The sequence below is a fragment of the Terrapene carolina genome, unplaced genomic scaffold (assembly GCF_002925995.2).
Source record: "Terrapene carolina triunguis isolate 2854851 unplaced genomic scaffold, T_m_triunguis-2.0 Scaffold21, whole genome shotgun sequence".
In the NCBI taxonomy this organism is placed as follows: domain Eukaryota; kingdom Metazoa; phylum Chordata; order Testudines; family Emydidae; genus Terrapene; species Terrapene triunguis.
This window is the reverse complement of record NW_020664372.1, coordinates 30,391,673-30,418,711: the sequence shown is the minus strand read 5'-3', so window position 1 is coordinate 30,418,711 and position 27,039 is coordinate 30,391,673. Positions and strand designations below refer to the sequence as shown.

General features: G+C 39.0%; 1 protein-coding gene across 1 annotated transcript in view; it reads right to left on the bottom strand.

Annotated features, from left to right (window-relative positions):
• MYO16 (myosin XVI) overlaps nt 1–27,039 on the bottom strand; it is a 454,918-nt gene that overhangs the window by 370,718 nt on the left and 57,161 nt on the right. Inside the window, exon 4 of the mRNA XM_029913187.1 lies at nt 16,070–16,172. Coding sequence (XP_029769047.1) covers nt 16,070–16,172 — 103 coding nt within the window. The remainder of the gene's footprint in view (nt 1–16,069; nt 16,173–27,039) is intronic.

Here is a 27,039-nt window from a genome sequence, read left to right as displayed (position 1 = left end):
CAGGCAGGCTAATTAGGACACCTGGAGCCAATTAAGAAGAAGCTTCTAGAATCAATTAAGGCAGGCTAATCAGGGCACCTGGGCTTTAAAAAGGAGCTCACTTCAGTTTGTGGTGTGAATGTGAGGAGCTGGGAGCAAGAGGTGTAAGGAGCGGAGAGTGAGACGGTATGGGGCTGGAGGACTGAGGAGCACAAGCGTTATCAGACACCAGGAGGAAGGTCCTGTGGTGAGAATAAGGAAGGTGTTTGGAGGAGGCCATGGGGAAGTAGCCCAGGGAGTTGTAGCTGTCATGCAGCTGTTACAGGAGGCACTATAGACAGCTGCAGTCCACAGGGCCCTGGGCTGGAACCCAGAGTAGAGGGCGGGCCTGGGTTCCCCCCAAACCTCCCAATTGACCTGGACTGTGGGTTCTTCCAGAGGGGAAGGTCTCTGGGTTGTTCCCCAACCCACATGGTGAGTCTCTGAGGCAAGAAAATCCGCCAATAAGCGCAGAACCCACCAAGTTAGAGGAGGAACTTTGTCACAGTGGCCAGTCTAATCCTATTTTTACAAGAGATTTGTGCTATTCCATAAAAAAAAAAAGATAATTGTATCACTGAGGAAAGCCTGATTGCAGTAAAGGGTTCTGTATCTTCTTTTAGAAAACATAACTTCTATTCAGTTTAAGTATTTCTCCCTGTGGCTTTATATCAACAGCAACTGCAAAACAAGAGTAACTTCTATTACGTTTAGTTACTTTTCCTTGCAGCTTTCATAGAGTTTAAGGCCAGAAGGGACCATTAGATCATCTAGTCTGACCTTCTGTATAATGCAGGCCATAGAACTTGACCAAGATACCCCTATAGTTAGCTCAGTGACTTTAGTGAGACTAAAACATTTCAATCCTCAGGAAACTAAATTATTATGTGCCACAGGCAGAGAACAGGAAAGGCCAAGGTGCCACCAATCCCTGAGGCCCCTGCAAAGGCAGGGAATTGATTATGTGAGATATGCCTAGATTATGCTAGCAAGCAATCCATGCCCCATACTGAAGAGGTAAGTGACCCTCCCCCGCCCCCCGCAACTCACCAAAGATCACTGCCAAACTGACCTGGGGGGAAATCTTTCCTGACTCCAAATGTGGTAATCAGTTTGACCCTGAGCAAGTCATACCACCCAAGCATCTAAGAAAGAGGATTTTCTGCACCGCCTCAGAGCCCTAGTATGCCCTGACTTGATGCTCTATTTCCAGCTGTAGCCAATCCCCAATGTTTCAGGCAAAAATAAAAAAATAAACAACCCAAAATACATCTGGTCAATTGTGCATCGAGGGGAAAAAATCCTTCATTATCCCTGCAGATGACCAGCTGAAGCCTGTGTGATAAGAGTGTGGCTTACTTTTACTCTTATGAAAGTGATAGCTACAAACTAAGGACAGCCTCTCTTTAAACCAGAGTGGCAAAAGTGCACTACTAATGGGGGTGGGGGGTTATTATTACTAGAAGACATGACTTGTGTGCTGAGGAGCTTAAATTCTAAGGACCTGATCCAATGCCCACCGAAGTCAATGGAAAAAAAACCACCAGTGACTTTGATAGGTATTGGGGATCAGCTTCTGGGTTAGGATGACATTAGTCTACATGGGTGGGAATGGGAGGGAGGTTTATACAGCATGAAATGTTTTGAACATTTTCTACACTGATTCCATTAAAATACATATTTCTATTAAAGTGTCCCAAAAGTGTGAATCAGCACTAGAGAGATGAGGAAAACACATTCTGAGGATGGATTTGAAGAATAATTTTGTATTTAGCATATTTATATTGGTTGGATTTTTTTTTTTGTAGAACTAATGCACACTTTTTTATCTAAAGAGCTTATTTACTAAAAGCACAATTTAAAACCTAAAAGTACATATCTTTTCCTGCATGAAACTAACATCCAAACAATGTCAGGCAACATTCACAAGAAAAAGCATTTATCTATACAGTACATATTTTCTTTCCAATTGGAGCTAAGAAACCAATGTTCCTTCTACACATTACAAATTGGGAAATGAAGGGTATTTAAGTTAGTCTGAAGGATATTTAAGTTCCCTTTGTAAAGTGTAATTTCATAGAGGGAAGGATATGATATGGAATTCCTCAGATCCCATAAATTTTATGGGATGCCACTGCATTAGTTCACCTCTTTAAGAAATGTTTATGATGAGCCAATCACAAACAGGAGGTCAAGCTTGGTCAAATTTGCAGCTAGACAGATAAGAGATGCTTCAGAACTTGGGTAATGAAGTAATTCTGAACAGCAGTGCACATTTTTAAAAAAACTTGACCCAAATGTACTTTTAAAAAAGTATTTAATTACTGAACAATGAACATGTTTCATATAAAAATATTTATAATCTTACATTATTCCTCTGATTAGAGACACCTTTATTTTAATGTAATAGCACCTTCAGTTCTGAAGAGAAAGGAAAGGGAAGGAGGTGAGGGGGTGGGGAGATCAAGAGAAGCATCAATTACTGTTACCATGGTTATTCTGATTGTTGCAGACCAATAAGGAAGTAGCTGCTAAAATTAGATTTAACAGTGGAGAGTTTTGCAATATAGTTTTCAAGCTAAAGACCAGAAAAATTCTCATTGTTGCAGTTGTTAGACAATCATTTTTTCTTTCAATAATCATAAATGAGCGTTTTAACTTTTTGTACAAAATAAACCCACAGTGCACCTACTCTCATTCCTGATCCCAATCCTGCAACTGAATCCTCTAGCATAGACCCTTATTCCAGTGCACAGCCACATTAACTAGTAGATCTGACTGAGGGGTCAACTTTAGTGGGGTTCTGCACTGGCACACAGGTCTGTGCTAGCAGACCCAATTGTAGGTTCAGGGACTTAGGTTGTAAGCTCTTTAGGACAGATATCTCATTTTCCTTCTTTTTTCTGGTATTGCCAACAAAAACGGTCACTTACCCATACAGTAACTGTTGTTCTTCAGGATATGTTGTGCACATATATATTTCCACTGCAGGTGTTTGTGTGCCCAGTGCACCCGAGTCAGACTTTAGCCTGTGCCCGTTCTCCTTGTGTTCTGAGGCGAGGGCATAAAAAGGGTGTGGCTGCTACCTTCTTTTCTGTCCCTTCACACTGCTGCACATAATGTCCAAAGTAGAGGGGAAGGTGGGAGCATCATGTGATGTATATATGTGCATAACAGATCTGGAAGGACAACAGTCACTGTGCAGGTAAGTACCTTTTTCCCCCTTGGAGTGATTGTGCACATATACATTTCATTGCAGGTGACTCATCAGAAGTTTCCTTATAAGTGGAGGGACTTCAGAAATTGTAGCACCAACTTGCCAAAGTTGGCTTTGTCACAAGAAGTTTGGGGGATGAACAGAAAAAGTACATATAGATGACCACATCGCTGCCTTGTAGATATCAGCTATTGGAAAATTGCTCAGAAAGAACTGATGAAGTAGACTGAGCCCTGGTGGAGTGAGCCATTATTCTCAGTGGAGGAGAGACTTTAGCAAGATTGTAGCAGAACTTAATGCAGTCAGAAATCCAATGTGAGGTTTGCTGAGTGGGCACTGATTGCCCTTTGGCTCTCTCAGAATAGGTTATGAAAAGCCTGGGAGAAGTTCTAGTGTGCTCCCAGTAGAATACCAAAGGTCTACGAACATCCAATGTATGAAGTGTTTCTTCAGCTTTAGAAGATTGGAGTTTAGGGAAAAACACGAGCAAATGAATAATTGATTCAGATGGAAAGCTGAAACTACCTTAGACATAAACTTAGGGTGTGGCCTAAGGGAAACCTTATCTTTATGGAAGTCCGGGAAAGGAGGATCAGCCAGAAGAGCTTGAAGTTCAGAAACCCTCCTAGCAAAAGTGATCACCACCAGAAAAGTCATCTTCATAAACAATAATAGTAATGAAGCTCTCTCCATAGACAGGAGAGGAGAGTTTCCTACGAGTTGAGAGAGGATCAGACACAGGAGGGTAAATGTTGGGTAGACTTTTCAAAAATTGAGAAAATGAGAGGTTGAGAGAAAATGCAAAACCCATCTATTGGTGGATGTAGCACAGAAACAGAAGCCAGGTGAAGGCTCACAGAACTAATTGCAAATCCTGAGGATTTCAGGTGCAACAGATAGTCCAGCACATGTGACCTCTGTGTGATGAGGTGATAAATATTGAGATTGTGCCAAAATCGAAAAATCTCTTCCACTTTGCTGTGTACATGGCGCTAATGGATTTCGTTCTGTTGCTTACCAAGATGGTCTGAACCCCTCATGAGCATGATTTCTCAGAATTCAACCAGAGATCATCCAAACCATGACATGGACAGATTGAAGGTAGAGGTGTAGGGACTTGCCTTGGTTCTGAGACAGGAGATCCTCAACTAGGATAAAGTTATCATAGCGCTGATGAAGGTCTGTGACCAATACTGTCTTGGCCATGGTGGTGCTTCTGCGAAGGTTATGTGCTGTGCCAGATGTAACTGTGATTCATCCACATTTATTTTCAGACCCAGACAGGAGAACGAGCTGGAGTCAATGTTGCCACCTCAGATGGAACTGGTGAGCGCTTAAATTTCTGAAGCCTTAAACTGGTACTGGAGGACTTCCAGAAGATTTTCGGAGAGAAGTCTGAGACTTCAAGGGTTTATCAGAATCAGAACGTCTGGGTCGCTTTGATGAGGCAGACAGGGAAGATGAAGCAGGACATTTATCACTGGACTTGTATTTTGAAACAGAAGGAGCTGGAGGGCACTTCTAATCAATTCTGAGTCCTCTGCTTTATGGTCAGCACTCGGCTCTGATGCAGGATGCATCATCTCTTACATGAGGTGGATTTTAAGATGAAAGTTCCTCTGTTTTCTGTCCTGATGTGGAAGGAGATACAAATAGAACATTTGTCCCTCACATGATCCTCTCCCAGACAAATCAAGCTGCTCTTGTTCCTAATCATGATAGGGATAAGATGTACATGGCAAATTGCTTAAAACCTGGGGATTTTTTCATTCTAAAATCCTTCACGATAACTACTAAACTATAACTAACTTACTAACTAGTTTACTACTAATTCTAACACTATACACAAAGTTGTAGAGATGCTGGCTAACCAAAGCAAATGTTATGGGGAGTGCCAACTCTTGCTACAGGTAGTGAGAAGGAACTGAAAAGGAGGCAGCAGCCATGTCGTCACCTGAGAGCATGAGGAGAGCCAGGGTGCATGTGCCATCTTGTGGTACTGCTGGCAAAAGTTTCCAAGTCAAGTGTACTGGGTGCACAAACACCTACAAGGGAATGTATATGTGTACAGTCACACAAAGGAGAACCAAGAGTTCAAACAATCACAAATCAGGCCCCAGAAAGTCATGAGACTGGCTTAGAAATCATAAGATTTTTTTTTTAAGTTGGGCCAAATAAGCCTTTAGATGTTTGAGTCTTTAGGAATTATATTATCAATATTTTCTCTGGAACAATGAGGACTAGAAATGTACATTGTTTTAAAATGAAAGCCAATATTCTTGTGTATTCACCTGACTCCAGGAGAATTACAATTATAGCACCCAAGAGGAAGCTACAGCCCTATGAGAAGCACCATCTGCCCAGGCAGATGCCTTTGTAGGTTTAAGTGTGTACCTGTAATCAGGCAATAACATTTGATAAACTTGGTTGCTTCTGGAGATGACTGTTTTGTTTCTATGTTTAGCTGTGCATTTAAATAACTACAAGGACTTGAGATATGCACCTGTTTTGTCAATGTTTTATAAATCTAAATAAACATAAATCCCTAGGCTAGTTGATCAATTTTGTTTCAATAGTGCCTTTTCAGCTGTCTGTAAGGAATAACAGTTGAAACTAAGGCATACTGGGATATGACTATTCATTTTTTTTTTTTTGAAAGTAGTAATTTTCTTCTCAACTTCTCTCCTCCCCTCCACTCCCTTACATGATTTTCTGGAGGGTAAGCCCTTCATGACAGCTGTCTGAAAACAGAGTGTCTTTCATCAAGGAACTAAAATTAATCAATATTATATATTCCAGATCAGGTTCATCTCATCAGCTAAGTCCTACAGTTGATGACTGAAGAGGCTTTATCAGCCTTTATTTAGTACTTGCCTTTATAATTTGAACCTCCAAACTATCCTACTGCAAAGCTTATCCATCTAACCATGCACATATGAGGTAATGGAAATGGGTAGCATTTTATAATCTTTGTTCCCAAATATCCATTACATTTAGATTTAGTGAGACAGCTATTACATTCCATAGGAAAGAATAGAGGATTTGCTGGATGAATCTGGCCATTGATCAAATCAAGCACTCCCCCAGCAGTGGCTACAATTAGATTGCTCCAAAGGAAAATAAGTTTTAATGCACCCTTCAAGGCAATCAAGAGGTTATTGGAGAACAGAAAAATTGGAAAACAAAAGACCCGACAACTGAGACCTCATCTCTGACTCCTTTGCTTCTCCACATAAGAGCTGCTACATGGGTGTTACTGTAGCTTTAGAGATGTTAACACCTCATTACATCAGCAGGGGGAGATAGATGATCATCAAGAAATCCTGCATGTCTCTGGAGGTCATGGAGCTCATTTTCATGAGCTATCTAGACACTCCAAGTCCAATCCATAGCTTCAGACCAGGCCTGTCCTTCTTTAGTATCCCATTGCAGAGCTGGTTTTATAAAGTGATGTTAAGAAAAGACATAGGAATAAGGAGGACTGCTGTAAGACTGTATTAATCCTGCACCCATACTGATGGGAAATTTATATGGCAGAAGTTGCGGGAGACAAGGCTTCCTCATTTCCTCAGTTGTAGTACCTTTGATTCGGCAACTACCTGATAATTATACATCCCTTATGACCATGTGTGAGTCGAGACATCCCAAGGGGAGAACAGAGGATCTGAACCCCAAAGAGTAAGCAAATGATCAACTGGTCAGATACAATGTTACCGTGTATAAAAAAATATTAACTAAGGTTTTCTATGAAAGCTTGTAATGTTCTGAACTTGACGGTCATTATGAGATATGTATACAGACTGTGTTTATGAATCTATATATTCATCTTTATAGAATACTGTGCTCATGACCTGTACTACAATTTTAAATGTACCTCATAATAGAGAGGGGAGTGTGACCTGACAGCAAGTGTGAAAAATCGGGATGGGGTGGGGGTAATAGGCACCTATATAAGACAAACCCCCAAATATCGGGACTGTCCCTGTAAAATTGGGACATCTGGTCACCCTGAGGGAGGGGCACCTCTCAAGCCAAATGTTTACATATCAAACGATGGTACAACCCAGGAAAAGGCAAATGATGGAACATTACAGTTAATAGGCAGACACTGAGACAGCTCCACTACCAAGTTGAGAGTGAATTTCCTGCAGCATGTATCACCACAGAGAGAAAGAAAAAAAATCCCTGAAAACCCTGTTAAAAAGGAAGAGGTTTGAAGTGAAAGGTATCCAGAACTGAGGGTAACAGTCTCAAAGGTGGGGGGTTGCCTGTGAACTCTGGATCTCCCCTAGATCTAAGGGGCACACTGGGAAACTATTCAAAGGCAATATGTAACCAGTACTAGAAGAGGGAATTTGTCTAATATAGAAGTATAAATCCTGAAGTTGAGTCTTTATGGTTATTTTCTATGTAACTTGTATGTGTTTGCCTTTCCTTACTATTTCATCTGTGAATCTGTGATTTTTCTATTAAATAAAACGTTGATTATTTTTACCCCGAGCAGGTCACTGGTGTGAACACTGTATGGAGTGTATGTGCCAAAGTTAACTGATAACTGGGGGGCTGGTTTCCCTCCTTCAGAGGTGATGAACCAGAGGGAAAAAGTCCAACTATCTGGTAGTTAAGAACTTGAGAAGGATGGTTTGGGGGAGACTTGGGATTGGAAGGACTCTTGGGGTCACTCTGCAAGTAGTAACTTGGCTAGTGGAAGTCAGGGTGATACTGCTTGTGGGCAGGTTACTGCTGTCAGGGTTCTGAGCTATAGCCACACAGCATTAAGACACCCCAGGTTACAGGGCAGCTGTTAACAGAACTTCTTACTGGTCTGGATGATCCCCAACATGTCACACAATGCAAGCCTGGATCAGGGTTTCCCCTATCCTTTCTGTTACTCCAGTTACACACCCATATCCAGATGTAATGGTCTTAAATCATCATTATTCTTTAGTTATATTCAAGCATAATTCAACTGAGTTCAAGCTGCTAAATGTTGCTTTGAAGGCTAAGGAGAATTGTTCTGCAAAGGCTAAAGAAAATTAGTCAAAATGCTTTTTAATTACAAAAGCCATCCATGTTGGTATGAATATGTTATTTCTGTGTGTTCTTCTAGCTCAAAAACAGCTTGTTACAACCATTCCTAACAACCAATATAGTTAGATCCCTTTAAAAACTCATGGCTACTCTAAAATAACCTGTGGCCCATAAGGGGTAATAAACAGGATACCAAACGCACTGTGCTCCAGCCTAGAGCCTCATCTGCCACTTGCTCAGCCCCTACCTCTGGCTTTCCCCACCCTGAAACACCCAGGAGCATTGACACAGCCACTGTAGAGCTGCAGAACAGGGGGAGTGCCCTTTTACAGGGAGTATTTCATAGGGCCTGTTTCTGACTTTCTTTTCAGGCACCTTTATAACACCAGAGAGACAAAAAGGGGCCTTAACATCAGTTAAAGAGTATTGAAATCTAGCTAATGAAAGGGCAGTATTATTTTTATTATTATTATTTATTTAAAATACTTTTTTAAATGTTGGACATAGCAGTATATGATTTATACAGCCTGCTTAGCCTGAGTGGCTCTTTGTAAAATCTGTATGGCTAAGCTGATGCTTTATTAGATTTAGGAAGAGTATGGATAAGCCAAGGAGAAATTAAAACCTCCCTCCAAATGCTGAAAACCTAAAGAATCTGTGGAGTTCCAAAATTCTGCAGGATATATAGAGGTTGGGGACCCCGTGGAGCCTGCAAGCAGTCCTAAGAGAAGAACTCTTAGAGCAGCCAAGCATGCAGATAAGGAATAAGATGACCTTTTATACTGTCTGATTATTTTCTTAACAAAGAAAACCAAACTCTATGAAATGGGGAGTTTGGACTTTCTAGTGTGTGCACTGTATCGTAGATCAGGTTAGGAAAGGCATTAAGGTCAGAGTTTCAAAGGTTTTTAGGCAGCAAGAGATACAAACAGATGTCTAGTGGGATTTTCAAAAACATCTAACACGCTTTGGCACTTTGAAGTTCCCACTAAGTATCTATCTGCATCTTTTGGTTCCCAAATACCTTTGTATGCATGCAGTAGGCATTGTATCTGATAATCTGCCTATTAACATACACTTGCATATAGGACCTAAAGGGTAAAACCATTAACTGCTGTACTTTGGCATCTCAGTGGTGGCCAAAGTGGCTGAAATATATCAACTATGCTTCATACAAACATCTCCCGTTCAAATAAACAGGGCATAAAAATAACAAACACATTTGTAAGTATTGTTCAGAGCTACATTTTCACTTGACTGACGTTGTGCAGTTGCATGCATTAATCCTTACTATACTAAGTGCAAAAACAAGACAAAAGTTCCACTGATATCTTTATGAACATGCTACAGTAATTGCCCCAAACACTAGTGTATTGTTACTGCAAGACCCAGCATTTTGCACTAGTACTATAAATAGTAGTCTACTTTTTAAATACTGGAATTTACTGTACAATATATAGATTTCTGGGACAGGGTATATATGTTTTTGTTTCATAAAAATATTTCACAGTTAGAATAAAGACAGCAGCTGGGCAAATAACTGATTTTGCAGTTGGGCCAGCAAACCAAAAATTCAGAGAAAATACTTTGTTAGTAACATTTTCAGAACTTGTCAGCAAATCAGAAGAGGCCGAGAGAGACAAAGAGCATTCTTTTATAACCTTTAACCTAATATCTAAGGCACTTTCATGGCATGAAGGAGACCCAGGTTTGAATCCCCACTTGGGAGCAGAGACTTGAATTCAGATCGCAACCCTGCCAAGTGAGTGTCTTAACCACTAGGTTATAGGCTACTGTGCTTTCAATCTCTCCTACTGAAGCCATTCCACTTTGTATCAATTCTTAAATAATCATTGGGTTAAAAAGAGAATGACTGTATAAATGCCCTGGTGATAAAGGCACTCACCTGGGAGGGAGAAGATATGGATTCAGATCCCACCTCTGATGAAACACACCGCCAACACAAGAAGTAAAGTGTGCACATGCACAAGCGATGTAATAACTGCAGCAGCTGCATGCCGATGTATTTTAGGTTGACATAATTTTGTAGGGTAGACATCGCCACAGGCACAGAGAAGATTTGAATCCACATCTCCTGCCTCCAAGGTGAATGCCAGTTCTAACTGTGGATGTGTTATGATGGACCCTGACAAATAAAGTAGTACTGCTGACCATCTGTCTAGCAACAACAAAAGAAGAGTTTCACCCATGATTTTTCCACCCCTCGTTGCTTTATACTTGGGATTTTAGGTACATCATTTGGACAAAAATAAACAAAGATTTCAGAAAAGACAAATTTAATCCTAGTGTAACACCATTGACATTACTAGAGTTTTACAAAGCATCAATATAGCCAAAAACATCTATGTCAGGCTACAGCCCTGTTGTCTAGCAACTGCATGTAGCATTCTGACTCCTCTTCCTACATCGTTCCCTGACCGCCCTTCAAGTGCCTGACTGGGTGTTCAGTTTCAAGCCATGCTTTGTACTCCACCCTATCCACCTGTAGGAGAGCTAAGTAGGTCGCTTAGTCCCTACTCTCTGATACTCAGATTGAGCCTCTGCAATCTGTCTCAGGACATAAATTTTTAGCTTGCTGCTCAATTGTTCTCTATATGATTTACTTTAGATATTTGAATTCTTTAAGTAATTTATTCCTGTGGATACATGTTATTTAACACTTGTCTTTATATGTATGTAATCATGAGTAAAACACTGTTCTCTGTTACTCATGATCGCCATCACTGGCTTCGTGAGGTTGTATAGATGCAGCCAAGGATAAAATTTAGCCTGACGTATATAAATGACTACGAAACTAGGATGGACAGAGGAAAATGGACTTTTGCCCCGTTAATGCAGCTCAGTCTGAAGTAAAAAATCTCTCTGCTCTGCATTCCCCTCCCAAGGTATCATTTGCTATTATTATTACTTTTGGGGTGCTCCAGAATATGCTAGGCATTGTGCTAAATGAAGAGAAAAAAATATTTGGCTTAATGATATGGACAAATAAATGCAGAAGAGACTGAGGAAAAACTCCATTTGTTCTCTTCTAACCTAAAGTATATTTACATTGAACTCAGGTTTCCAAAATGTAAAAGGCAGCATTTATTCAGTAGCACTGTTCACTCTTTTCAATTTTTGAAAAAAATGCATCATCATTTTACAAAATGTTTCTTTACATAAGCTATTAAAACTACATGTTACTAGACAAAAATATATAAATGTATTTACACTTTGGCCTCCTGTTTACCTGTATTTTTAGTATCATTCATTACAAAGTGTTTGTGTCTGTGTGGATGTAGGCGCATGCACACACACATATAGTAAAATGAGCAGAAGGTCCCTAACTGTCTAACACAGTGATATTCTGAGCTCAGTGGTTCAGGAGCCAAATTAGCGATTAACATTACTCAAAAGAGTCACAGTCTGTGAATTCATGGTTTCATTTAACAGTTATATGTATATACTGTATCATTCTCACAGCAAAATGACTGACCAAGTATTATTATTTTATCAACTACAATTGGTTAATAATATAGGAAAAGCATCCTGATTGGCTAATAACTAAGACTGGTTAATAATTAGCTCACACAGTGTTTTAATATCATGTGCTGCAAAGAGATGCAGGAGACACATTAAAGAGCCACTTGTGGCTTGCGAGCCTCAGTCTGAGTATAACTCATCTAACATATTAGATCTTAAGAGATTTTCAAAGGCCTTGTGATGTCCACAGAAGCTGTTCAGCAGCATTTCAGGGGGGAGCCTGTGGGTGATAAAACAGCTTTAAGCAACATTTAACACCCAGTCAGATCGCCAATAGGAAAAATCAGTAGGACGTGCAGGGACCTCCATAGCTCCACCCCATCTCCTTCCCTGGGGCAAAGCCTTGTAGAGGCCGGAACTTAATGCACTGAACTGTGCAAGTGTGGGCAATTCCCTCTTTTATTGCTCCTGATTGGACTCCAATAGTTTGACTCCATTTTACTTGCAAAAGTGAAGGTGACAACGTTGCCCTATATATTTTCATGATGCAGGTCATTAGTATGAAAAATCATTCTTCACTAGCTCATGATTCAAAACCCAGCACTTAGAATAGGGCTCACAAAAATAAAGACATTTTCCCATGTTGACAAATCACAAAGAAAGAAAATTAAATAGAACATTAAATAAAAATGACTGAGCAGCTGCCTTCTCTTTGAGTGCATGTTTTACTTCCAACACATTTCAACAACAGACTTTGTGGGGGCAGAATATTTCACAGTTATCATTTTGCTACGAGAAGGTCTGATTAAAACCTACACTTCAGTGTTTACTATTTATATATTATTCCATTAAAATGGTATATTATACTGACTGCATTCTCTTTTAACCCATGTTTACCTTCTATCGATCATGGGTCAAAATCTAATATACACATGTGCTTTGGTAACTGTAGCCACAGTGCTCCTCATAATGTTTTTGCTCTGACATATAACATTTCTATTGAAGATGGCAGAGAATACATCTAGTTAATATGTATTTTCCTGAAATACAATAAATTGACCTTTTAAATAATTTGTCTGTTGCATTTAGATTCCAATTTGCATACTTACATTTTGGTTTTTTTTCCTTTACCTCTATAGTCGTGCCCCATTTTTGTGACACCCCAAATCCTTAGATTATCAATGACACAGATAATCCCCAATTTCAGGAGAGCTAGTGCTTCCCAAGTCTGAATGGCTAAGAAGGGGGGCCCGCCAAGTCCATAATGAGACAACTATCTTCTTCTCCAGAGCTGGCTGGCCTATCTGATATGGGACTAGAATACTGCAGTGGAGTTTCAAGTCTGCTAAATTCCACTGCTGTAATTCTCAATCCCTTCTTTCCTGGTCTTGACACAAGAACAGAACAGGTAGGAGGTTGCAAAGATGTTTTTAAGTCACCTTTGAACATCTTGAATTTTCACCTTAGCCTATGGCATCAATTACAGTAGCTCAGGGCTGCTCTAATGGGCTTCTTGGGGCTGTATGGCAGCCAAGAATAGCTTTAGTATATCATGCTCTGGTCATACTTCCCATGCTGGGGACTGGCTCTGAGCGAGTCCCCTTCCATTCTTACAGCTCTACATCAGTTGGAGATCCCTGTTATACAGGAGCTATTTCGAGGAGGTTGTTTCCTCCCCTTTTATGCCATCAGTGTAGCGTAAAAGGACTGGGGAAGAAAAGAGAATCCAGGTCTACAGAATTACAGTTTCACAGAGGGGCCTCTCCAGTAGAGGGGCTTCCATCACTGCCACCCCCAAGGGCTATGACAGACCTTTGATTAACAAGGAATGTTAATTAATCAAATCTGATAATTGAGGCTCCAAGGTATCATATTTCATGAACAATTCGTGTTTCTTTCAGAAATGTGAATAAATATTAATGTTTTAAACAAAATATTCAGTAGCTTTCATTGTCATTCAGAAACAGTTAAACATCCCATTTAAAAAAAACATAACTGTTATGGAAACAACAAAGTGGGGAAACACACCTAGAGATCTTCATGATCTTATTAGTCAACCTTGGCCTTTTATTACCCATTCTCCCAATTGTCACTCTCATCTATGCCAAGTCTAAAATCAGGCCCTAGTCTACAAAGACTTAAGAACATGAGTAATCCCATGGACTTCAGTGGGACTATACGCATGCATAATCCAGTTAAGCAACCATGCAACTCTTTGCTGGACTGGGGTCTTAGATTGATAATTATTTGTAGCAGAGGCCATGTCATGTTTTTAATTTGCTCTATAAAGGACTTAACACCATTTGGGGTAAATACAATGATAAACAACCACAATAGTATACTGCTTGACATACCAATATTGATTACTATAAAAGACTGTCAGTAAAAAAAAAAAAAAAAATCTTTCTATTGAATGTCAATGAGCAAGAAAAGGAAATCACTCACAGCAATGGAAGTACCATACAAAATTGTTCTAATATAATTGAAATAAAGGCATCTGGCCTATTTTTAGCTGAATATGAAATAGTTTAAAACAGTGGCTCTCAAGTGGCTTTCCAGACTTTCAGGAGACTGATTTGTCTTACGTACCCCCAAATTACACCTCATTTAAAAACTACTTGCTTACAAAATCAGACCTAAAAGTACAAAAGGGTCACAGCACACTAGTACTGAAAAATTGCTGACTTTCTCATTTTTATAATTATAAAATAGATCAATTGGAATATAAATATTGTTCTTACATTTCAGCGTATAGTACATAGAGCAGTATAAACAAGTCATTGTCTGTATCAAATTTTAGTTTGTACTGACTTTGCTAGTGCTTTCTATGTAGCCTGATGTAAAACTAAGCAAATATCTAGATGAGTTGATGCACACCTTGGAAGACCTCTGAGTACCGCCCAAGGTATGTGTACCCCTGGTTGAGAACCACTGGTCTAAAGGCTTCTATTTGCATCTGTAGTAATTTCTGAAAAAACAGCTATATTAAGAATGCCCAATTTATCATGCCATTGAGGTCATGAATCAAATCCAATACATACATTGAAAATATAAAGCAAATTATGTATTCCAGATGTGGTGCAACCTTGTATTCACAATTGTAAAGGAGGAATTCATCATCAGTTCATACATAAGTAGAATAGTCCCAAATTATCTACTATCTGAGATTTTCTGTTTTAATTTTTTTTTAATTGATGTATTTGCAAATCTATTGCAGTTAACACCCTGTTTAATTCAGACTTGGGTATTATGGCTCAATTTATCAGTTTGCTGTAACATTCCAAACATATTTCTACCTTGTGATGTTTATTCACCTTGATTATATTAATAGAGACACTGCTGAGTGGAATGATAGAAAAATCTTTTCTGTAACTCCCAGAATTTGACCAAACTAAATCACAGACATTTTGTGTGTGTTTAGCCACCATTGATTAAAAGCAGAACACCATGTAGCTAGGAATAATTGTCAGGGCTCTTATAGGCAAGGCCAAATTGCAGCAATTTGCAGTTTTTTGCTAATCAGAATGGGACGAAGAAAAAAAGGTTAACAGGCCATGAAAATGAAAGGGAGGAAGTGGATAGCGACCTTGGTTCTGACATTTAAGTTTTATTGTTGTTATGTCTAGAAATACTAAAAATGCTTTGCTAATAAGAGATAATAAGCAATTTGCTGAATCTAGAACAACTGGTGACCCACTAGGAGACACCATAAGTAATGTACTTTGTTTAAGTTAGCTATAAAAAATTAAGTGAAAATGTACACTTTGAAGCATTTCCTGGAAGCAGTCCTGGGAGACTTTTCTCTGACACCCTACCCCCCAACAAGAAGGCGACTGGCCATTGGCGACCTGCTGTTATGAAACCATCTCAGACTTTAGGTAACTATTTTTGGGGTACTCTGAACCTATTACATATATGTGTGTGTGCTCAAAACCTAATAAAAAGTAGTTTTAGGTGAGGCACTCTGGTTTGTAACAATCATTCATCAGATGGAGGATCTATGTCCCCACTGATTTATTCCTGACACAATATTAAAAAAATAATAATAATAAAAAAAAAATAAGTTACCACTGCTTCGGGTTCTGAAAACCCTGGGAAACAGTCTCCCCTTACATCACTTCTTGCTGGAATCAAACAAACATGCATTTTTTACCAAGTTCACCCATAAAAAAACAAAAAATTGATAGTACCCTATTGCTGTAGTCAAGCTACATTAGTATGGAGTATAGGCTCCCAGACACATTATAAAGATAAGGGATGCAATTTTCATTTACCCTAAGGCCATTTTACACCACTGAGGCAGAATAAAGACAGACTTACAGTGGGAAGAAACAGTTAAATCCTCTTTAAGACCTTTTTCTACTACCAGAATGGCATAAAGAGAAGTCTGAATATAAATGGGAATCTGGCCTAAGTATTGATCCTGGAAAATTTTCAAGAGATGTGAGAGTGTTGCTGTTTTTTTCCTCTTTTTTATTGCAATAAAATTATATAAAGAAATATAAATATTGTTATTGTATGGCATTTGTAGATTTCACACATCCTTTTATTTTCTTCTTTCTTTTCACTTCTGAGGGTATGTCTACACTACCCGCCGGATCGGCGGGCAGTAATCGATCCAGCCGGGGTCTAGTCTAGTCTAGATGTGATAAATTGACCCCCGAGTGCTCTCCCATCGACTCCTGTACTCCACCGCCGTGAGAGGCGCAAGTGGAGTTGACGGCGGAGTGGCAGCAGTCGACTCACCGCAGTGAACACACCACGGTGAGTAGGTCTAAGTACATCGACTTCAGCTACGTTATTCAGGTATCTGAAGTTGCATAACTTAGATCGATCCCCCCCCCCCAGTGTAGACCAGGCCTGAGTCCCTCTACCAAAAGTAAGGGGCTCAGAGCTGTGGGGGTGGGGCTGGCTAGAAGCTCCAGCCCCGGGGCAGAAAATGTCACGGAGGTCAATAGAAGTCACGGATTCCGTGACTTCCGTGACATAATCGTAGCCTTAATTATAAGCTCTTTGGGGCAGGAAGTGTCTTTTTTCCCTCTGTTTATATAGTACCTAGTACAATGGGGTCTTGATCTATGACTAGGGCTCATAAGCACTATGATAATACAAATTAATAATAAAATAATAATAATAATAATAATAATAATAAAAAAAATATGGTATTTTTAAAGCAATACAACTTTTGTGTTTAGACAAGGCCTATGACTCTGTGGTGTCCCCTACGTACTACATTAAGGGAGAGACAAGGAGAGCCAGGTGCCTAATAAGATCTGCATTGGCAACAATTTCTTTAAAAAACAAGGAAATTAACAGAAAAATCTTTGTCACCTTTAAGTTAAGATCCACATGCATATCTATGTAGGCATAGCAAAGAACATTACAGTTCAACAAACCAAAGCATTGACAAATACGAATTAGGACAGGTAAGAATAGACAGATAAATATTCAAATATAATAACTGTTCATACAATCTCTCCGATAGATATATAGGTATTTAATATAACATTTTTCACAGAAACACCCATTTTTATTTGAAGACACACTTCCTTTCAACTTTCTGTGATATTAATTTCAATATAGTTAATAAAATATTATTTTAAAAATAATTATTTTGGGGTTGTCATTCTCCTTATGGGAAAGGTATTTTTAAATCAATTAATTGTAAGCAATTCCATGCCATGGGAAGGATTTTGAATAGACAAAAAAAAAAAAAAAAAAGACTGTCATGGCACATTCTACAGCTAGCTTGACAGGCCTGGTCTGTTCCACTAATGCAGTCAGAAGATAAAAGAATTAGCACTGATGACTGAAAACTAAAGACTAACATTTCCACATCTACTCAAGCACCATGGGGACTTAAAACCTCCCCATCAGCTATAAGGCTTGTACAGAAAAACACAGTTCTGGCCCTGAACTCTTCTGATAACAGTGAAGAAGCACACTGTCTTTTGAATAACATCCTTGATGGTAAAATATACATCAAATAAAACTAATCACAGACACAAGGGACGCAAAGTTAATGCCAGCAATCCTAGGACAAGAAAGAAATAATTATTTAAAAAATAATGTAAACTCCAAAAATATAGGCTTGCCAAGCTATTGAAGTTTTAGTGCTCCAGCACCACTACTTCCAGGGGAATTCATGAACACCCTATTAATTCAGTATACATATGGATATACATGTGGGACATAACTAGTACTAAGTTGGTTTTAATGACTGCACTTAATATTTAGACAATTAAAATACGTCCCTCGGAAGTTCGTTGGTCGTTATCAGTTAATATAAATTCTTCACTATTTTCAGAACTAAATGAAAAACAAATTTATTTGACTTAGCTTTCCATCAATAGGGTCTCCTCCTCCTCCTCCCTCTGCCTTTCTCTCTTTCATACACACACACACACACACACACACACAAACTCACTCACAATTCTAAAACCCTGTAAATTAATCTAGTTATTCTGCTTACACTCTAGAAAAGGAGAAAATGACATTGTTTTGTTATAAAGAAGAAATTTAATTTTACAAACACCAACCTTATGAACCAGTTATACAAACCATTTTTCCCTCAAAGGAAAAAAAATTAAATCACAGAAAGAAAATAATGTAGATGAATAACAAGTTGACAGCCCTTCATATCCCAATACCTTGAATATAGTGTAAATGGCTTTGCAGGGGTTTGAAGGTCGAGGAAGCACTATACTGCAACTTATTTACTATACATATTGTAATTTTGAAAGGTTGAATTCTATGAACTTTTTGATTGAACTCCTCTATTCCTAATTTGTTTTTAAAATAGAGGTTCTACTATATATATATATTTTTTTCTTTTCTTACTTACATATTTTGCCATTTTAGGGTTGTCCAACAAACTTAAATAGAATCTGACCTTTTCCATAAGCCTTAGCTGGAATCAATACTTCATCTTTTCATTCTCTCAAGAATAAGTTACCTCAGTTTTTGCCTCTCTTTCCTCAGATGCCAGCTGTTTTATTCCATTTACCATCGTAGGGTATGTCTTCACTGCCAAAAAAGGCGATTTTTAAAAATTTGGGTTAGATAACCCACATTAGGTAACTTGGGTTAAAACAGTAGTGAAAACACAGCAACTCAGCTTTCAACTCGGTTAGCAGCTCAAGTTCAATCGCAGACTCCTCTACAGGCTTTACCTCAAGCTGCTAACCCAAGTTAAAAGCTTAGCTGCAGTGTCTTCACTACTATTTTAACGTGAGTTTGCTAACCCAAATTAAGAACACACTTTTTATTTCTTTTTGGCAGTGAAGATGTATCCTTAGATGCCCAACTCTGTACTCTCTCCACCTTAACTATAACAAACAGAATGACCAAAGCTGGACATTATACTCCAAATGCTATCTAAACTATGTATTAAAAGAGTCTTGGACTTTACACCTGTCTTGATACAAGTCAACATTTTTATAGTGTTTGTAATACTGCTGAGAGGGGGAAAAATGAGCATTTACAAAGGCAAAAAGTGTTATGGAGCAGTCTAGCTAAGAATTAAAGTCATTTCACATTATAAACCTGATATTCAATCACAAGTTTGCCAAGAAGAAATCAATACTCTGAATTTTTTACAAGTCACATTTCTGGGATGTTTGGGGGGAAAACAGAAAAGGAGTTCTGAAGTTATGATATTTCAAAAATTTGTGTTATTCACTTTTTTAAAGATTTCCTAAAAGTTTTCAGAACATCATATATCTAAAATGGATTGCTATAAAATCTCTTTTTTTGTTGGTTTCACGGGCCACACTGAGAAAGCTTTGGGGGGAGGGAGAGAATTAAAGGGGTGGGGGAGAGAAGAGAGAGATGGGAATGTGTGGGGAGGAGGATTTTCACAGATTCATAGATTCCAAGGCCAGAAGGGACTACTGTGATCATCTAGTCTAACCTGAACAACACAGACCAACCATGGAATAATTCCCAGAGAATATCTTTTAGAAAAACATCCAATCTTGATTTAAATGCTGCCAGTGATGGAGAAACAACCACACCCCTTGGTAAATTGCTCCAATGGCAGGGCCGGCTCCAGGCACCAGCCCAGCAAGCAGGTGCTTGGGGCTGCCAAGGGGAAGGGGCGGCACGTCGGGCTGTTCAGCCGCAATTCGGCGGTGGGTCTCTCTTGGAGGGAAGCACCTGCCGCCGAATTCCCGCCAAAGAAGAAAGCAGTGCGGTGGAGCTGCCGCTGGAGTGCCCAACCCTGGAGCCAGTCCTGTCCAATGGTTAATTATTTTTAGAGTTAAAATTTACACCTTATTTGCAGTTGAAGCTGTTTAGCTTCAATTTCCAGCCATTGGATGGTATTATACTTCCTCTGCTAGATTGAAGAGTCCATTAATAAATATTTGTTCCCCAGGTAGATACTTATACACTGTAATCAAGACACACCTTAACCTTCTATTTGTTACACTGACGGAGCTCATTTATTTAGCTTATCACTAGAAAGGCATGTTTTCTAATCCTTTAATCATTCTTGTGGCTCTGGTCTGAACCTTTTCCAATTTTTCAAAATCCTTCTTGAATTGTGGGCACCCAAACTGGACAGAGTATTACAGTAGTGATCACACAAGTGTCAAATACAGTTGTAAAATAACCTTTCTACAACTAATCAAGATTCCCCTGTTTATGCATCCAAGGATCTCATTAGCATTTTTGGCCACAGCATTGCACTAGAAGCTTACATGCAATTGATTATCCAGCATGACCCCCAAATCTTTTTCAGAGACACTGCTTCCCAGGATAGAGTCCTCCCTCATGATTTATACATTTACATGTAGACATATTAAAACATATAGCAGGGATCAACAACCTTTGGCACGCGGCCCTCCAGGGTAAGCACCCTGGTGGGTTGGGCCAGTTTGTTTACCTGCCACGTCCGCAGGTTAGGCCGATCGCGGCTCCCACTGGCCGCGGTTCGCCGCTCCAGGCCAATGGAGGCAGCGGGAAGTGGCGGCCAGCACATCCCTCGGCCTGCGCTGCTTCCTACAGCCCCCATTGGCCCGGGATGGTGAACCGTGGGCAGTGGGAGCCGGGATCGGCGAACCTGTGGACGCAGCAGGTAAACAAACTGGCCCGGCCCGCCAGGGTGCTTACCAAGCAGGCCACGTGCCAAAGGTTGCTGATCATATAGTGTTGGCTTGCACACAGCATACTAAGCAACCCAAATTACACTGCATCAGTGACCTGTCCTCTTCATTATTTACCACTCCCCTAATTTTTGTATCATCTAAAAACTTTATGAGGGAAGATTTTATGTTTTCTTCCAGATCATTGATAAAAATGTGAACTAGCGTAGGGCCAAGAACCAATCCCTGTGGGGCCCCACTAGAAACACCCATTCGATGATGATGATTCCCTGTTTACAATGACATTTGAGACCGATCAGTTAGACAGCTTTTAATCCATTTCATGGAGGAGAAGAATGTTAGTGGGGGGAATACAGAGATATAATAATACAAAGAGCTTGTAATGGAGTTCATATACCCATCACTGTAGTGCCACTTCTTAGGCTCAGAACTCCAGAGGGAGCATGAGAACATCAGGAAGCATTGTGCCTCAGCAACTCCTATCTGAGGCTCAATTCTTCTACTGTACTGCAGAAGTGTGCACTGGGGGCAGGGAAGGGTAAAGTGAGGTGCTGCAGACCTTAAAAGGATGTGCCATGGTCCACCTCATGCAATCAGCCAACTCTACCCCTTCCTGCAGGTTGGAAAACCACAGCAGCTCTAACAAAACCACACAAGTGGATGCGGATACAGCCATGTTAGACTAAGACACATCCTGGTCTCAGGAAAGTGGATGAAAAGGGATAATGCCTTGCAAAGGGAATTAGAAAAAGTGCCTTTCCCACCCCAGAGAAGTTGCTCAAACTTCCTGCTGGAAAGGGAGAATTCCTACATGTGCTGAGTAAAGAAGTGATATAATGAGGAGATAACAGGAGAGTGGGTGAGACCTGGGGGATGTGGAAGCTTTGTCTCCTTCCCTCCTTTTCTATTACAAAAGCAAACAAGAAGGCAAAGGTGTGTTTGGATAGTGGTGTAAGTGGGGTGGAGTGATGGTCAGTGTTGAAGGATTATGTGATAATGGAAACAGTGTAAGATCCACAATAGAGCAAACCTGGCTGGCTTCTTTAACTGCTTATTTCCACACTTTAAAAAAAAAAGATGTAAAACTTTTGTAAATGGTGTGAATATCTGGAGAGTGTTTGCTGGACTGCACTAACACACACTTTCAGTCTCAACTCTTTAACTGAAATTTATTTTTCAAAGTATTGTAAAAATAATTGGGGATAGCTCAAAGAATGCATTTGACCATTGTGCAACAGTTAAACAAATGGGATGCGAAGATGCACTGAAGAAGGCATAGAAAAACAGTTAATAAAATATTATAATGACATTACATTAAACAGTACGATCTTTGGGAACTGCATTCAGTTTTATTCACATATCCTTAAGATATTACAGCAGAAAATTAAAAGGTCAGGAAAAGGGCGATAAATATGGCTGAAGTATAACAGGATGTGAGTATGACAAGAGACTGTAAGACCTAGAATTATTTGGCAAGGAAAGGAGAATAATTACAAGGGGACCTTCAAAGTACCATTGGTGACTGAAACTAAATTATAGTATTTCCCCATCTGCTCGTGCACATGGGATTTAATCTGGAAGTCTTATAGAAAAACCAAACAATTCCACCACTGAACTCCTCTGATAACAGTGCAGAAGCACACAATCTTTTCAAATTTAATTTAATTTTAATTATTCAAAATTATGACAGATACAGTACAAAGTGATCAGTCTTTGTCTCATAATATGAGAACAAAAGGTCACTTGATGAAGTTAATGCCTGCTAATTTTAGAACCAAAAAGGTACTTCTATTTCACATAGGAGTAACATTCTGCTTCACATAGTCTGTCTGTTGAATTTACTGGCACAAAAAGTCATTGAACCAAATACATTAGTTAGATTTAAAACCAGGGTGGGTTATTTCTTGACCACTGTTTATGTTTGTAAGTATGCAAACTAAGATCAATCATAACTCATGTTGTAGGGCATAAAATGATCACCTGCAGGGGTCAAAAAGGAATGTCACTCATGTACAGCAGTGCAAAAACATTGCTGCCAGAAAAGTGAGGGTGGAAAACTTCCTCTGAAGATCAGCTATGGGCTATTGCCAGAGAAGAGGGACAATAAATCTGGTCTAATGTGTATATCCTAGTTCTTAACTAATGCTTTCTTCATGGCTTCCATATTTTGGACTCCAAACAATGTAACGGGATATCACCATCGAATTGATTAAGATACTTTTCTTCTTCCCCTAGGGGGAGTGAGTCCTTCCCTTCTGCCTGAATCAGGCAGGATGATTAACAAAGTGCCAGACACAGTTCTAAAGAGGAAAAGCCGCTCCTGGGCAGTTTCTAGCTTGTAGGGCCAAATGAACAACCTAACTGGGTGAATAAATGAGTTGTAGCAAAATCTGAGCAACTGTTTAGCAACCTGGACTTTTTCCCATCCCCCCTCATGTTGCTGAACCTGGTGTGGGTAGGCAGGAAGATTAGGAAGCAATGCCCCTTCCCCAAACTCCAGTTGCTAAGCAGCTAAAATGCACTGGTTGTACATCTCCAGCGCATATTCTGCTTCTAATTGATTCCTCATAGAATTACTTTTGTTTTATAAAGAGGGGAGGTGCCAAATGACACATGGGGATAAATGACTTAGTTTCATGTATGTGATTGGATACTGCCACTTTGATACTGGTGTGGAGGTGACAAAATCTAAATGAACAGATACATGTGGATGATGTACATAAAGAAAAGGATGTATGCTGTCTCCCTGCACATGGGAAATGCTGAGAGGTTAAATGGTATGTAACAAGTGATTACTGTGTACGGTATCTAGTAGCTGTGAATATAAGTGCATTATGCTACTGCAAGCAGCAATAGTTCCAAAACACTAAGTCAACTAATTTGCATTTTTGCAATGTGTTAGATTCACAGGGGACCCGGGGTGATTAATAAACTTGAGATATTCCAAGAGTTCAAGCTATGTGCTGTACAGCAGGTTAATATGCAGCCTGAGTAACACTCTCCTGATGGATGGTAATTAAATCTATACACTCTACAAACAAGTCATTGTGTGAAATACCACTGTACTTAGAAAGCTTAGAATGCCATTTAACTCAAAAGGAAACTGGATTCCAGAATAACATAGTGTAACTAGAGAACTAGCCCATCCAAGCAGACTCTGAACTATGAAGTTACTGTGTCTGGGTAATGCAGTACAGTACAGTACACTAAAAAGATTTTCTAGCCACAGAATGCAATGGCATATTTCTATAACCACAATATTCTAATCCTGCTATTAAAAAAATCATATATTTTCTTATTGATCAAATTTGATATGATCCCGTAATATATAGAACTCAACCAGTATGCATATATTTTGCATATTTATCAGCTATATGATTACAAGTTCATTTGCATGAAAAAAAGAATTAGTCAACTAATAAATAGGCATATAAACTTCTGCACTTTTTTTCTATTTCAAAAGTCCAACAAAGTATTTTATAGGAAGAAATAGAACACAGATACTTAAGGGACATAAGAATACCATGTGGCCTCTCAAGGCCTTTATCCCTAATTATGCATTTTAATAGGTTAATTTGTTGTTTTCACAGGTTTTATCAAATCTTATATATTGCAATCTTAGCATCACATGATTGGTGGACATAAACTAGTTAATTCCCATCTCCAAAGTACGTCCAGTTTCCTCTTTTGTTTATCATAGTCTCCTTCTTCTCCTGAATGTAATGTTTTATTGCTCATTCTCCCAACAGTTCTGTCTTTTAAACACCTTTTCTGAAAATAAATCCATCCTGAACTATTTATAAGTTAGTCCTTTTCTTTTTTTTTTTTTTTTTCCCATTCCATTTTTAAACTTGAACACTGTGCTGCTGCTTAAAGGTGTAATTTGCATACTGTGAATCATGGGTCAAGAAAACAGTTTTGAATATTATCAAGTTGCCTCCAGATTAAGTACTCTACAAAAAAAAACCATAGACCATGCTTCAAGGAAAGATGTAAAACTGGTGTCAGCAGTTATTTTTGTTGTGTCTTAACCTAACAATGTAAGTACTACAGGTACAGTACAAACAGTTACGAACACCAGAGTTACGGACTAACCGGTCAACCACATACCTCATTTGGAACCAGAGGTACTTAATCACACACACACACACACACACACACACACAAAGAAGCAAATACAGTACAGTACTGTGTTAAACATACACTACTAAAAAAAGAGAATTTTTAAAAAAGATTTGATGAAATAAGAAAACTGTTTTTGTGCTTGTTTCATTTAAATTAAGATTATTAAAAGCAGTGTTTTTCTTCTGCACATTAAAATTTCAAAGCTGTATTAACTCAATGTTCAGTTGTAAGCTTTTGAAACAAAAAACATAACATTTTGTTCAGAGTTACCAACAACCTCCATTCCCAAGAAATTCATTATCCAACCCCCTCAAAAAACCCTACTCACAGATCTCCATTGTTCTTCAATTTAAGTCTTTAATGCCTATGCTTCATTTCCTATCCAAGTCTCATTAGTTTACATTGTTGTCCACTGAATTGAATTAGCTCCTCATTTTCAGAGACCAAGTCTACACCAATTATTCTAAATTTAGAACTTCCGTTCCACAATATGTTTCTCCCCTCCTGTTATTTTAACTGAAGAAACTGCAAAGGTACATGTAAACAAACATGAGCTTTTTTACTGACCCTTCTGCAACCTTCTTTATTATCTCCATTAACCCTGCACTGTTACCCTTTACCAAAACCATCTGCTTTCAGTCCATAAGCCAGTTTTTGCTGAAGCAGTTTTCTTCTCACTGCCTTTACACATCAATCTTTAGGGTAGCACATCATGACAAGCTGCCCTTGAATTTTTGATAAATTATGTCACTGCTGCATTTTCCTCTACTCACTCACTCATGAGCTCAAAAATTCATGAATATTCATTTGACTTCTCTCTTTCAAGAATCCATGATCATCGCCCCTTGTAAATGACCTGGGACCTACTTCTCTGAAAGACCATCTCTCTCCCCTCAGGGAGAGGGGGAAGCTGCAAAGATATTCTCTCTGAGGGCCCCTCAGATTTGGATATCACTTCCCTATTGCTCCTAGCCATGAATGGATGGGAAGGCAATGATGAGGGATCTTTAAAACCTTAAGCATGGTGGGTTTTTTGTTTATTTATTTATTGCTGCTGAGTGATTGGTGATTGCTATGTATAATCTTGATTAATTATTGGAGGAGGTAGGAGAGGAGGACAGAGAAACAGTACAATCTATGCTTGCAGATTTAAAAAATTTTCAGGAGTGCCTAGAGCACAGAATAAGTATTCCTTTTTTATGGTAATGTTTATAAGTCAAGGTAACTAAATACCAGTGTATGGATGCACAAGACCCCTCATTTTTGGTCCCACTGTTTCAGGACTTCATCATTTCTAACACTGAGTATCTCACTCACCTTACTGCCCACTGTAACTTCAAATAAACTGTAGAGGAAAACCACTTATCAGAGGCCAAAAATCTTTTCTTCGTTCTTCCTCCACTTGACATCTTCCACATTAAGAAGCCCTTCTGCCAATCCAGTATTGAAAAGCATCTTGATCATCATTTCTAATTGTTAAATTCTTCATACACTTTTAATAACAAGCATCTCTCACATATCAAGCTATAAAAATGCAGTACTTAGGCAAATCTGAGAGGCCCTGCAAGTATCTTATCAAAGGGTTCTGCAAAATGTAGAACACTTCCTTGACTTTTTACAAAATATATCAAGTAGATGTTATTTATCCTGGTCTTTCCTTTTACAATGCTGCTTACATGTAATAACTTTTTACAATTGTCAATCTACTTTTCAAAAGTACTTACTTGTCTGTTCTTCAGTCACTATGATCTCAGCTCTGACCCCTCTATTCTTTAAAAAATTCTAGGAAAGGTATTCCGCCCCCCTCACTTTTCTGATCACCCCTCTCAGCATAGCTTCTTTGGCTGCTTTTAATCTATCCGTGAATCCTTTCATAGTACTACTGCCCTTCTCTGGGTGGTTAATCAGATTCTTTTATTACACTGGTCTACAATTTTTGATAAGTCGTCTGCTTCAGAGATAAAATGTGCTATTTATTATGTATTTTGATGTGCTGAATTCAAATATGACAATTAAAACAACTGATTGGCTACTGTTTCTAAGATATTTAAGTTTTTA